The sequence below is a fragment of the Procambarus clarkii genome, chromosome 82, assembly GCF_040958095.1.
Source record: "Procambarus clarkii isolate CNS0578487 chromosome 82, FALCON_Pclarkii_2.0, whole genome shotgun sequence".
Taxonomy (NCBI): domain Eukaryota; kingdom Metazoa; phylum Arthropoda; class Malacostraca; order Decapoda; family Cambaridae; genus Procambarus; species Procambarus clarkii.
The window spans coordinates 7,289,418-7,304,562 of NC_091231.1; the positions used below are offsets into that span (position 1 = coordinate 7,289,418).

Genomic DNA, 15,145 nt, shown 5'->3' on the forward strand with positions numbered 1-15,145 from the left:
AAGGAGGGTTCAAAAATTTTAGAGACTGCGTAGATCAGATGAAGTTGAGAGAGTTTTGCCAATTTGACGCCTCTTCTTGTCAAAGTTAAAGACTTTGGTAAGGTAGGTATTCAGTGCTTATATTTGTTAAACTCGGTATCAGTAATATCGTTAGCAAGTACCAGAAGGGGCCGTGACCCCGAGGGTCAAGACTAGCCGACCTGCACAATATTAGGGTGAGTACCTGTCTAAAATATATGTTGGTCTTCATCCTGTTTGTCCCCTAAATAGACTACGTCTATGCCGATTGCATTCATTTTAGTGCCAGTATTCTGTTAGTTACAACACATCTATTTCCATGTGGTAGGCAGAGGAAGGACTGAATTCAGATTGGGAGCTTTGTGCTGGGATTCGGTGCGTTATTCCTGTGTGCTGTCGTTAAAATGACCTCAGTGATGAAAAGTCAAATCTTGATCCATGTCGTCGGCCAGGAGAAGCAGTAGTTTGTTCAACAGCACGTGACTTTATGTTCACTGTTCACACAGTTCACGTTTTCACACATGTATGTGTAAATGTTAATGTATATTTAACAATATATTTTAAGAATTAAAGGTTGTTCAAAATGATTAATATTTGCCATGTCTTAACCCTTAAATTTTTTTTTTATTAACATATTAGATACATCTGCATTAGTGCAGCTACCCTAGACTATATGAAGTGTCAAAAAAGCTAACTAGGGGATGCTAAGAAATCCCCATCACACAGGATGGTTAGTCATACAGAGGCATGTGATAAGCGGTCTGCACTGGCAGACTCCGGATGCATTTTGAGGATATTAACAACACAAGATTGAATAAGGCAGCAGTGGTAATACAAGTCCCCATCTCGCAGGATGGTTAGTCATACAGAGCCATGTGTTTAATAGCCTGCACTGGCAAATTTTGGGTATACTGTGAGGATATCTTCAAGAATACGTGAGTGAATAAAGTAATTGCAAAGCTCCAGGTACCTCATGCCAACTGGTCTGAAAGGTCTAATAACTGGGCATTCAGTGATGTAGTGCGGGAGATCATGCCATAGTTCCTGCTCACAGAGTTTGCAACTGGAGTGCTCAGGATTGGGAGACCCGTCACCTGCAGCCACCTGCCACAGGTAACGGTAACCCAACCTGATCCTTGCAACCACTGTGTCGCACAGTCTAGTGGACGTTTTGTGCTGTCTATAGATGTAGGTTTCAGATCTGAACAAATCATAGCTTTTTATACTAGTACTTTCAGGTCGTTGGGAGTCAGTAAGTTCTTTCCTATCAGATCTGAATGTTTGGACCAATACAGTTTTGACAGCAGAGATGGGGATACCTAGATCTAATTCAACTTCAAACTTGTTACACGCTAATTTGGCTGCAATGTCTGTCTCATTATGATGGGTTATCCTTAAAATTTTAGCTGTATTTGAAGAAAGTCTAGGTATATTAGAACGACGATTTCACTTGTCATGCATTTATTTGACGGCACTGCTCAGTGTAATGTATAAATTACAGTTCTGTTGGTCGGATATCAAGTCCCAAGTCCAAGAGCTCGGACTATATACACACATAAGCAAATAACTAAACACCGATAGGGATGCACACACACACAAAAAAAGGAGTTAGTAAACAGTTGATTGACAGTTGAGAGGCGGGCCGAAAGATCAAAGTTCAACCCCCGCAAACACAACTAGGTGAATACACACAGACGGAGGGAGCCGGCCGGCCGAGCGGCCAGCACGCTGGGCACGTGATTCTGTGGTCCCGGGTTCGATCCCGGGCGCCGGCGATAAACGATGGGCAGAGTTTCTTTCACCCTATGCCCCTGTTACCTAGCAGTAAACAGGTACCTGGGAGTTAGTCAGGGTTAGTCACGGGCTGCTTCCTGGGGTGTGAGGGGGGGGGGGGAAATAGTAGTACTAGAAACAGTTGATTGACAGTTGAAAGTCAGACCGAAAGAGCAGAGCTCAACCCCCGCAAACACAATTAGGTGAAAATACACACACACACACACACACACACACACACACACACACACACACACACGCAAGCAGATTGCCAGAAAAGCTCCTCATCCCCCTGACGCCTAATAAAGCTTTGCATTCACAAAGCGAAGCTGCTGCCTCCTGTCATCTCCCCGCCAATGGAAAAGACTAATTCTAGTTCTCTGTAACGTTCTTGCATTTCATAAATCAGAGAAAATGCTTAAAAGCAAGGGGCCTTCCGAATCATGGGATGTAATTACTTCTTAACGAGGATGAGCGGACCATGTAGGGTCGAGTGTTCCATTTCCCACATTTGGGAACCCTCTCCCCGGCTGTGCATCATAAATAAGATTAAAGAGACCCCAAGGGTGTGTGAAATGGTATTTTTAATAGCCTCAATTCCCGCCGCCTTCCTTCTGGCCATAGCACTCCGTCCCAGCCATGCATTATTAACCCGACCTGAATGGCCTGGCCTCTGTGTTAAATGGCAACAAAATCTTTTTGAAAATGTAGGAGAAAGAGAGAGAGAGAGAGAGAGAGAGAGAGAGAGAGAGAGAGAGAGAGAGAGAGAGAGAGAGAGAGAGTGAGAGTGAGAGTGAGTGAGTGTTGGATGGAGAGAGGTATATCACAAGACATCCACTTCCTATGTTTTGTGATATATAACTGAGAACTATGGTGATTAACAACCTACTGCTCAGGATGTTCAGGATGGAGTCCTTTCCCAGGCCGAAGGTGTTCAGTCACCTCATGTACCTCAGTCTCTGTACTGTATATTTCTTCAGTTCCTCCACTAGCTCTAGTCAAATACAGCTGCAGAAGGATTACAACGTGTATGTGCATTATGCAGCTGCAGGTGCTGTAAGAGAACTGTTAACTAGAGTTAAGGAAACACTGAACATCTCCACAAGGGTCTAGTAATAAATCACAGTCTCTTACCAGCTGGTCAACATAAGAAGGTAATTACTGCCACAAAGAAATCATATTAATATGACGTATCAATGGGAAAAATCAGTATAACCCATGATGAGGATTCGAGCCTGTACACGGGCTACTCCCCAGCATATGCCCTAAACAATTTGATCGTTGACACGCTCAAGAGCAATGCAGCCTCCTTATGCTTGGGAGTACCTGGTGTTCAGGTTCGAATTCTCATCATGGGGGTTTCTATTGATTTTCTCAAGGTAATTATTCTCATTTAATTAACTAGTTTCGTCAACTCTTTTTACACTAATACTCATACTGTAAAGAATTTTAATGTATTGTGTGTATGTGTATATATATATATATATATATATATATATATATATATATATATATATATATATATATATTATATATATATATATATATATATATATATATATATATATATATATATATATATATATATACACACACACACACACACACACACACACACACACACACACACACACACACACACAGAATTGCATTTAAATACATGGATGGCGATATACTAAAGAAATTGTTCATGACTTTTGTTAGGCCAAAGCTAGAATATGCAGCTGTTGTGTGGTGCCCATATCTTAAGAAGCACATCAACAAACTGGAAAAGGTGCAAAGACATGCTACTAAGTGGCTCCCAGAACTGAAGGGCAAGAGCTACGAGGAGAGGTTAGAAGCATTAAATATGCCAAAACTAGAAGACAGAAGAAAAAGAGGTGATATGATCACTACGTACAAAATAGTAACAGGAATTGATAAAATCGATAGGGAAGACTTCCTGAGACCTGGAACTTCAAGAACAAGAGGTCATAGATTTAAACTAGCTAAACACAGATGCCGAAGAAATATAAGAAAATTCACCTTCGCAAATAGAGTGGTAGACGGTTGGAACAAGTTAAGTGAGAAGGTGGTGGAGGCCAAGACCGTCAGTAGTTTCAAAGCGTTATATGACAAAGAGTGCTGGGAAGACGGGACACCACGAGCGTAGCTCTCATCCTGTAACTACACTTAGGTAATTACACAAATACTAGTAGAGGTACCTGTCAGTCCTCACGATAGTCTGTCTCCCCCAACCCCCATTCCACCCCTCTTTCTTTTCTCTTCTCCCCACATCCCCCCTCTTTCCTCCTTTCCCATCCTCTACCACTCCCCCTTCTTCCCTCTTATCTTCCCCATTTCCCTACTTCTCCCCCCTCATCCCAATTCTATATCCTCCCTATATCCCCCTCCAACCTTGAGCAACAGACATTTCCATTTATATATAAAGAGAGTACCCAGCTGTACCCAGGTTTCTTCCCCCCCCCCTTTCCACACTATTCCCCACTTTTCACCTAATCTTCCCCTTGACCCCTCCCCTCATCTTGATTCCTTCCCCCTCCCCCTCGATTTTCATCTCTCCACTTTCCCCTCTCCCCATTCTCTCAGAAAATATATTAAATGAAACACCAAAGCAACTCTATGGTTCTCTCTGAAAATATGTTGTTACAATCACAAAAAACTACACAGAAATTATACTAAATAATTCACACATGATTCCATAAATATTGCCTGGGAGGTGTCTTTAATTGCTAATATTTCTTAAAGCCTTTAACGTAGGCCTATCCTGACCAGCCTATGTCCGCCCCATACCCCAGACCATTTTCCCTGCAAATTTGGGTGAGGCTAGACCCGAGTATCTGGCCTCCAACTTTGGACAGACAGACATTCTCTCCAATAGGTATAGCTATATATTCATATACTGTATACATTTATGCTATAAATTTGCATTGCTGAATGTATTGCTTTTTAGTATTCATTGATTAGGATATGGTATGAGCACATTTATGCAAATGTTTCTTTTGGTGCAGTTGTATGGATCTGTTTTGATATTAGTGGTGTCAACAGCTACATCTGGCAGCGCTGGGGTCTCTGAAGGGGGAGATCCTCGAACTCTCGTCCAGACTCAAAATGATCTCACAGGAGCGAGACATGTTGGAGAAGACCCTCACTGTCACTCAGGCAAGTTCCCCTCCCTTCCCCTCAAGCTACTGCTTTCTCTCCTCGACCTTCACCCATTTTCTCCTATTTGTGTTTTTCTTCTTTCATTCTGGTGCTTCCTATCTTATGTACAAATGCTTCCTATTTCTCATACATACTCGTACTTCCTGTCTCTCAAACTGGTGTCCTTTCTTCCTCATATTAGTGATTTCGTTCCCTTATACTGATCCTGTGATTCTCTCTCTCTCTCTCTAATATTAATGCATTCTCTCTCCCCCTCATACTGATGCTCTCTATTCCCCTTACTAGTATTCCTTTCCATTGCTTGTCCTTTCCCCATCACATAAGCTTTTTTTATCAATTCATTAAAAAATGCAAATTTAAAACACTTATTATAATCTCTCTGTACAAAGAGACACCACAAAGAAACTACAATAAACAATTACACTCCATCATCTGAGTTTTCTCTTGGACTACCCTCTTCAGCTGGAGAAAGTACGAGTAGAGCGAGAAGGGGAAGATCGTCTGGATTCGCAGGCCCAGCGCTATGAGGAACGGCTCACCGAACTCCACTCTGTCATTGCTGAGCTCTCCCGTAAGATCGATCAACAACGGATAAATGTGATCGCGGAGGAGGAGGTGGTGGTGGAGGAGTACTCACAGTCGGAGCTCTCCCACGACCAGCATGATGCCACGGGTGAGGTCCTTTTCTTACATACTATATAGCCACTCAGACCAGGCAGTTGGAAAATTTAACACTCATTTCAGGCAGCTTCTAACAGCCTGTTAGAAAGTCATCCAGTTATACATTCAAGCAGACAGGTAGAACACATCCATGAACTTATTTAAGCAGGCAGTAGAAACTTTTCCAATCAGTCATTCAGACAGGCAATTAGAATGCCAGCCAAGCAGTCAGTGAGGTGTGAGGTAGAATAAGTTAATTATAATCACACATGGGGAGGAGCAGAAATGAAAAGAGAAACATTAATTGGAGTAGTTAGGGAATACAGTACATATGTGGAAATTTAAAGGTATGTGATACATGTATCTAGGTAGATGAAGAGGAACAAAACTGTTACTACTATAAACATTCATATATTATTACAAACATATGGCTTTAATGAACATTATGTATGTGTGCATATTAGTATGTGTGTGTAATTACTTAAATAATTACCTAAGTGTAGTTACAGGATGAGAGCTACACTTATGGTGTCCCATCTTCCTCATCACCCATCAAAAATCTGATATCAGAACTATAACAAACTCTGTCTCAACAACACACAGTCACAGCCACAGTTCTGTTCCCTCGTTTAAATCCCTGAAAATGCTAAACATACACTTCACGCATTCTTTTATGCTATGTACACTTACAAAACTGTATTCCTTGATTCTAATCCTGATTTGAAACTCTTCTTTTATAGATATAATAGAACCCCTGAGCACCACACCAGAAATAAATATATTTATATAAAATAAATTTAAATTTATGAATATTTTAAAGAAAATGTTATGAGGAATAGTCCATCTGTTTTTAATAAACATATTTCCATTCTGTTACAGTATTAAAGTAAATAAACTACTGTACTACAGTATTGCTACATCTACTGACTCCATATTGTGATGTTTTATTTTCCATAAATGTTCTCATTTTGTTAACTTATTTCTCCTTTAGTATTAAGTGTTTCACCCCCTCACACTTTTAGTAAAAAATTTTGTGTACTAAATTTATTTTATGTTTTGCCAGAAATGCTTTGTGTAATAGTGGCTTCATTAGTATGTGTAACTCCTGTCCCTACAATTATACATTATTCTTATGTTCTTTGTACACACATTCTTTTGAATAAACATTATTATTACTGTATAATTATTATTATTATTTTTAGTATTTGATATTCATTGATATTCCTAGGGTCATGATATTCCTAGGGTCAGGCTAAATCTGTGCAAACCTTCCCTGCATATAAAAGGACCCAGTCTATGAAACTCGCTTCTTAATGAATTAAAAAAAATTCCCAACCTATACTTTATTCAAAAGTAAAACCAAAAAGTACCTAATTTCATCCTCATAGTTTCCATCTAGGATTTATAGTTTCCACTATTATTCTTGTCCTAGTTTCCACTCAATTTAGTACTTACATACTCAACTTCATCTTTATAATCTATTATATAAATTTGTAATGTAGTTATTATATTGAATTACAATTCTGTTACTTTATTGTTTAGCTTAAGGACCTGCCAGAAATGCTATACGTGTTAGTGACTGCAAGAATGTTACTCAAACCCCAATGTATGTACTTTCTCAACCCAATGTACCTTCTTATATGTAAAAAATAAATACATAAAATGTAATCCTATTTTGAATTGTGTAAGTGTATTCTGATTTCCTATTCTTTTTAACTGTTGCTTATGTAATTAATGTATTTTCCAATGCAGAGGACTCAACGAGTGAGGCGGTGGAGTCAGAGGAGCAGATGGAGGAACCCCGGGATCACACTGCTACTGACGCCTCAACGTCTTGTGACATAGATGACAGGGCTGTAGAGGTAGGAAGGAAGTTGTCATGTCAAGGCTGCAGAGGTAGGAAGGAAGTTGTCATGTCAAGGCTGTAGAGGTAGAAAGGAAGCTGTCATGTCAAGGCTGTAGAGGTAGGAAGGAAGTTGCCATGACAGGGCTGTAGAGGTAGGAAGGAAGTTGTCATGTCAGGGCTGTAGAGGTAGGAAGGAAGTTGTCATGATAGGGCTGTAGAGGTAGGAAGGAAGTTGCCATGACAGGGCTGTAGAGATAGGAAGGAAGTTGTCATGATAGGGCTGTAGAGGTAGGAAGGAAGTTGTCATGTCAGGGCTGTAGAGATAGGAAGGAAGTTGTCATGTCAGGGCTGTAGAGATAGGAAGGAAGTTGTCATGATAGGGCTGTAGAGGTAGGAAGGAAGTTGCCATGACAGGGCTGTAGAGATAGGAAGGAAGTTGTCATGACAGGGCTGTAGAAGTAGGAAGGAAGTTGTCATGTCAGGGCTGTAGAGGTAGGAAGGAAGTTGTCATGACAGGGCTGTGAATGTAAGAGGGGAAGCTCTCATCAACAGGTTTGAGTTTTTCAGAACATATACAAATTTAAATAAATTGTTTGGAAAGCAAAACATATGTTTGACTGCTTTTGTCATTTTTTTTTTACTTCAAGCAGGAACTCCATGCAGGTCACCGTTCAATCACCAATCGTCCAAGTGGCTAGGTGCCATTCCTTTCTCCCTGTCCCATCCCAATTCCTAATCGTGTTCCCTTCCATGTGTTATATAGTCACAGTGGCTTGGCACTTTCTCCTGATAGTTCCCTTCCCTTCAAGCAGCCATACTAAAAAGTTGGGTCATACTAAAAAGATGATGATTAAGCCTGAATTATTACCAGAAATTATGGATTATACAGTATACAGTAATAATGTTAAACTAACCTTATGCAAACTAACCATATCCAACTCAAACTGCAAGCAACCCAACCTATCTCTCAACTTTATCTGGAATTTTATTTCCTGCACTCACCACATCTTCACTATCTTCCTTTTAGTAATATTACAATTTGTACCTAGATGATGCGTAGTTAAATATTGAAACATTTTAAGGGAAGATTATTCATTTAAGTATATGTTTTTGTAGGTAGTTTAATATTATGAATATTTTCATTAAAAACATTAATTTTATTGTATGTTTTATTAAATTATAAAGTGTTTCTTATTGCAGTATGTGATTTAATCTTTATTTCAAGTAGGTTTCCTAATAATAATTGTTATTGCTTTCCGTAGTTCTTATTTGTCCATATAACCTATGCAACAATGTATATCACATCAACATTATTATAGCTGATGCCAGGAATATTGTGCCAACAGGCTGGAGAAGGCATTGCTGACCTGGATGTAAGCGAGTGCCCACGAGGCAGTGGAGACTCCAGCAGCTGCCGAGCATCAGGGGATGACCAGTGCCGATCCCTTAGTGCCCTAGAGGAAGAGCTAAAGGTTCTCAGAGAGGAAAATAACAGTTTACAGCATGCTCTGGCCCTTGCTCAACATAATGCCTCTACACACCGCAACAATGTCACAGTTCTTACTCAAGAGAGAGATGCTCTCTGCAAAAAGGTGTGTGTGATAGGAATAAGGACTTACGGTATTCAGAGCAGAAAATGAATAAAACTAATGCAACAAAATATTTATGCATTAGTAAAATATGTTTGTGTAATTACCTAAGAGTAGCTACAGGATGAGAAGATTTGATATCCTGTCTTCATTATAATCTGTGTGTCCCATCTTCCCAATAATCATTGTCATACGAGTCTGAAACTACTGATCGTTTTGGCATCCACCACCTTCTCACATAACCTTCCACTCTGCTTGCAAAAAAGAACTTATGTTTTTTTTTCAGCACCTTTGTTTTTGTAGTTTGAATCTACGGACTCTTGTTCTTAAAGTTGCAGGTTTCAAAAATTTCTCCTTGTCAACTGTGTTTATTCCTGTCTCTATTTTGTATGTGGTGATCATAACACCTCTTTTCCTTCTATCCTCTAGCTTGGATACATTTATTTCCTTCAGCCTCTCCTTATATTTTATTTTTCAGTTCTGGAAGCCACTTAGAAGCATGTCTTTGTACCCTTTCTAGTTGATTCATGTGCATCATGAGATATAGACACCATGCAACTGCTGCCTATTCATTTGTCTCACAAATGTTGTGAAGAATGCCTTTAATATTTCACCATCCATGTACATGTATGTACAGCTATTATGAAGTTTGTAAGCATAGCATAGACTCCTTGCACAGTACCCTCTATGTGTGGTCCTCTGGTGACAGGTTTACTCTCCAGAATCCTCCCTACACCTGGGATCTCTGCTGTTATCCATGTACTTTATATAGATGATGTTAACACAGGATTGAACAGAGATACGATTTAAATGATTCTTCGCGGCAGGGGATGGTATTCCAGGGACCTGCCCGAAACGCTACGCGTACTAGTGGCTGTACAAGAATGTAACAACTCTTGTATATATCTCAAAAAAAAAAAAAAAAAAAAAAAAGATACAGTATTTCTAGGACTGTAGATGATAAAAAATTTGGGCAGATAATAAATTCAGGTATTGAATTGCTTAAAGACAATCTAGGTAGGTTTTTAATGTGGACAAAAGATTGAAGGTGCTGTTTAAATCTGAAAAATGAAGGGTTCTGAGCCTTGCTCAGGGTTCAGGACCCAGTCTAAGAAGTTACCATATATCAGTTGGAGAATGCAAAAAAAAAAATATCAGGGAGCCACATACAGTAGGGATCTTAAGCTCCCCCCCAAAATTCCTACGAAACAGGGCAAAGAGATACTGTACTCATTTATTTCTAGACGCATCAGTAATAAAATAGTCCCCATGGCACAGTGGTAAAACACTTGCCTGACTCTTCGCGAGCGCTTTGGCCTGGGTTTGTATCCTGGCCGGGGAGGATTGACTGGGTGCCAATCCTTAACCTCTGATGCCTCTGTTCACCCAGCAGTGAACAGGGTGAACAGAGGTTACTATCTCAGTACCTGGTTGTTAAACCAACCTGTCCTCTTACAAATTAGGCACGTCTGAATTTGGCCGTTTGCCCGTATGGCCGAAAATGAATGTACTGTAATTCGAAAATGAAAAAATTTTTAATTAAATTTTTGAATTTTTTTCAAAAACAGTAAGTTAAGGGTTCTCTGGTAGGTTAGGAGGGAAGGAAATTATCCTAAGGTTTCAAAACGTCATGAAAAATGTTAATTGAAAGTTTCCTCTCTTAAGATTAAAAAGTTTTGCATTACCATGAACAAGATGGCAATAAATGAAAGAAGGTGTGAAGGCAATAATTTTCTTCAATTACTTATTATGATTACCTATATGCTTATTAGCTAATCATATTTAATGGTATACCAAATCAACAATTATCTTTCCTTGCTTATCAATATTCTCTTGCAGCTACGAGAGTATCAAAGAATGCAGCCAGCAATGCCTCCACAAGCCCTGCAGGTTGCTGATGCGGTGACAGTGCGGGGTCTAAGAGGTACCCCACTTGCGGCATTTACGGTGACCTCTGGGGGTTCTGGTTTAAGTGGGTCAGGACCGGGCACAGTGTCTCCATCTCCATCACCGCAACCACCTGAAAGCCACACACCCACGCAGGATGATGCACCTATTATCTGTAGACTGGCTGAGCGAGTCAGATTAAAGAAGGTGAGTTGGCACAAGTATTAACAAGGTATGGCTTATTAGCATGGGTAATTTGTGAAGGATATAGGGAAAGAGAAAAAGGAATTAGTAAAAGAGGAGGAAGAGAAAAAGGAGGAAATAAAAAAAGAAGGAAGAGCAGGAACAGAAATTGAAGAATGAGAACAAGAAGGATGACGAACAAGAATAGAAAAGGTTGAAGAAGAATAGTAAAAGAGAAGAACATTAATAGAGTGAAGGAGGAATATGAATGTGAAGTGCAATAGGAAGAGGAGCAGCTGGAACAAAGTCAGGAAGGGAAGAAGAATATACTTGGGTGTTGTGCTTATGGTCTGTCAACTGCACAACAGTTATAATTTATACTGTATTTTCAAATAAAAGTTTAAAATATGGAACTAAATATTAAAACAAAAAATCCATATACAGTCCCTCAATGAATATGCAGAATTTCTTATTAATTAAATTTAGGTTGTTCATATTAAGTCCTGAAATTTGGATAGAAATATTTCCACATAATTTAATCCTAAATATTGTATGGTAAACTAAAAAATTGCAGTCTCAAGAATTATATTTTGCATAAGTATTTTTGTGCATGATCTTACCACATAGTCTAACATTTATATACTGTCTAAGCTTGCTTAACTGGATTACAGTAATGTATATGGAAAGGACCACTTACTGGATAGACAGAAATTCTTACAAGGGAAGTCCAAAAATGACCATATTCGCAATTCTTTGTACCACAACCAACATAATTTGAATTTCCACACACACACATACTGTATAAACAAAAAATATAATTTAATGTAGATTGTCTTCTTGTTTGATACTGTAAATCTTGAAATGTGTAGTTCTTGAAAATTTACGTTACCTATTCTCCGGTTATCCAGAGATTAGGTAACGTAAATTTTCAAGAACTGGTCCAGCTGTTGTTCCAGGTCCTGGCAAGGTTTGGAGTCCTACCAAGAAAAGGGGGTCCTTCTAGCACCTGGGTGTCGGGCTCCACCTTATTTTTAGGAGCTGCTTGCTCAGTGTCCAAAACCAGGCATTTTTTCCAAGGTTCCCCCTGTTTTCAAAGATCCGTTCAGTTGTGTACTTTACTGGTTCGACCTTCTCCTCTGCTCTTCATGTCTGGTCATTTTGACACATCTTTATTGCATCTCTACAGCATGCAGGTGGCTGAATTGATGGTGTCCCACCTTCTTATCTTCTTGGCAGCAGAAAGTGCCAAAAAAGAAGAATGTGCCATGAAATCCTATACAGTATAGGGTCTCTTGGCACTTTCTTCACCGCTTCCATTCTCTTTGTTGTTTCTCCTTGATTTCTGAGCATGTTGTTCTTTTGTTCTGTTCTTGGTTTTCTTGATTGGCATCTTGTGCCAAATTCTGTTGCCTCTTATTGTGCATTGCTGGTGGAGCAACTGTTGCTAGCATTCAGCATTGATTTGTCCTCAGCATCATTTTGGAAGCTGGCCACTACAAGGCTACCTATCACTGCCATGATTCAAAGAATTTACAGGAGCTCTCATAGGATGCTTGGGACATTAATTTTTATTTATTTATTTACATATTCAAGAAGGTACATTGGGTTTATGAGAGTACATAACATTGATGTTTTTACATTCTTGCAAAGCCACTAACACGCATAGCATTTTGGGCAGGTTTGCATGCACAGCATTATAGTCTTCATGTGACAGAAATAATCACCTACATGTGCATGCTACACTTAGTGACACTCATGAGAGCCCTCACTAAGGCTGGGCACATCAACCTTGAGCTAAGAGTCCCTCCAGTCTCTACAGATACTTTGCATTGCCCATTCCAATTGTTTGAAATTTGATCTAACTGGGCCATCATGTGGGCACCATGAATTTCAGACAAATGTTACACAATAAAATTGTAAATACTTGTTAAACACAAGCACACATGCACATCGTAGCAGACGTGTGGAAACAGGCTAACATAGTTCCAATCTACAAAAGTGGCAGCAGGGAAGACCCTCTCAATTATAGACCTGTATCATTGACAAGTGTAATAGTGAAAGTATTGGAAAAGCTAATCAAAACTAAATGGGTAGAACACCTGGAGAGAAATGATATAATATCAGACAGACAGTATGGTTTTCGATCTGGAAGATCCTGTGTATCGAATTTACTCAGTTTCTATGATCGAGCCACAGAGATATTACAGGAAAGAGATGGTTGGGTTGACTGCATCTATCTGGACCTAAAAAAGGCTTTCGACAGAGTTCCACATAAGAGGTTGTTCTGGAAACTGGAAAATATTGGAGGGGTGACAGGTAAGCTTCTAACATGGATGATAAATTTTCTGACTGATAGAAAAATGAGGGCAGTAATCAGAGGCAATGTATCGGAATGGAGAAATGTCACAAGTGGAGTACCACAGGGTTCAGTTCTTGCACCAGTGATGTTTATTGTCTACATAAATGATCTTCCAGTTGGTATACAGAATTATATGAACATGTTTGCTGATGATGCTAAGATAATAGGAAGGATAAGAAATTTAGATGACGGTCATGCCCTTCAAGAAGACCTGGACAAAATAAGTATATGGAGCACCACTTGGCAAATGGAATTTAATGTTAATAAATGTCATGTTATGGAATGTGGAATAGGAGAACATAGACCCCACACAACCTATATATTATGTGAGAAATCTTTAAAGAATTCTGATAAAGAAAGAGATCTAGGAGTGGTTCTAGATAGAAAACTATCACCTGAGGACCACATAAAGAATATTGTGCAAGGAGCCTATGCAATGCTTTCTAACTTCAGAATTGCATTTAAATACATGGATGGTGATATACTAAAGAAATTGTTCATGACTTTTGTTAGGCCAAAGCTAGAATATGCAGCTGTTGTGTGGTGCCCATATCTTAAGAAGCACATCAACAAACTGGAAAAGGTGCAAAGACATGCTACTAAGTGGCTCCCAGAACTGAAGGGCAAGAGCTACGAGGAGAGGTTAGAAGCATTAAATATGCCAAAACTAGAAGACAGAAGAAAAAGAGGTGATATGATCACTACGTACAAAATAGTAACAGGAATTGATAAAATCGACAGGGAAGACTTCCTGAGACCTGGAACTTCAAGAACAAGAGGTCATAGATTTAAACTAGCTAAACACAGATGCCGAAGAAATATAAGAAAATTCACCTTCGCAAATAGAGTGGTAGACGGTTGGAACAAGTTAAGTGAGAAGGTGGTGGAGGCCAAGACCGTCAGTAGTTTCAAAGCGTTATATGACAAAGAGTGCTGGGAAGACGGGACACCACGAGCGTAGCTCTTATCCTGTAACTACACTTAGGTAATTACACTTAGGTAATTACATTCTCCCAATCACATGCTCCATCGTTGCTTGTGACCGCAGATGGCTTCAACACACCAATAATATTGTCTCTAGTCAACGTGATGGTACTCCAATATGAGATAACGATAATCATACTTACTGGACAATGCACATCATTTTGCAAGTACTGTATAGGTGTGCACACTTGGCTAAGAAATTACCAAACTCTCACATTCATATTGTATTTGGTTATACAGTACTGGTGAAACTCTTACAAATTGGTGATATGTCTGATGCTAGGGTTTCCAGATACTGTACTGTAATTGGTTTTGTGACAAAACTCTGGACACCACTGTGTTTTGTTAATACAGTATTTCCATGGGTATTTCATGTACATTTCTACTAGCCTTGTTGAGACTTTTTATGTTAGCTTCCATGACAATTTGAGTTCTTTGTCATATCTGGCCTAAAAATAGTGCTGGTGTAGCCTAAGATAGGAAACATCAGAGGGGAAAACAGAGCACATCTTTTTTTCGATTCACTCCAGCATTTCTATTGACGTTGGGGCTACCTGTAGCAAGTTTAATTTTTAATAATTAATATATTTTTCAAGAGCATTCACTATTGATACATATGTATTGTGATTTATGAATAAACACACAAGTGGAATGAAACGATTACAATATTTTTACTTTCAG

The 15,145-nt window shown here is 39.3% G+C and overlaps 1 protein-coding gene across 1 annotated transcript in view; it reads left to right on the forward strand.

The window, feature by feature from the left end:
- Nucleotides 1-15,145, forward strand: part of LOC123764349 (colorectal mutant cancer protein) — an 85,365-nt gene that overhangs the window by 49,417 nt on the left and 20,803 nt on the right. Inside the window, 5 exon segments of the mRNA XM_069316062.1 lie at nt 4,840-4,953; nt 5,419-5,629; nt 7,369-7,478; nt 8,809-9,054; nt 10,891-11,145. Coding sequence (XP_069172163.1) covers nt 4,840-4,953; nt 5,419-5,629; nt 7,369-7,478; nt 8,809-9,054; nt 10,891-11,145 — 936 coding nt within the window.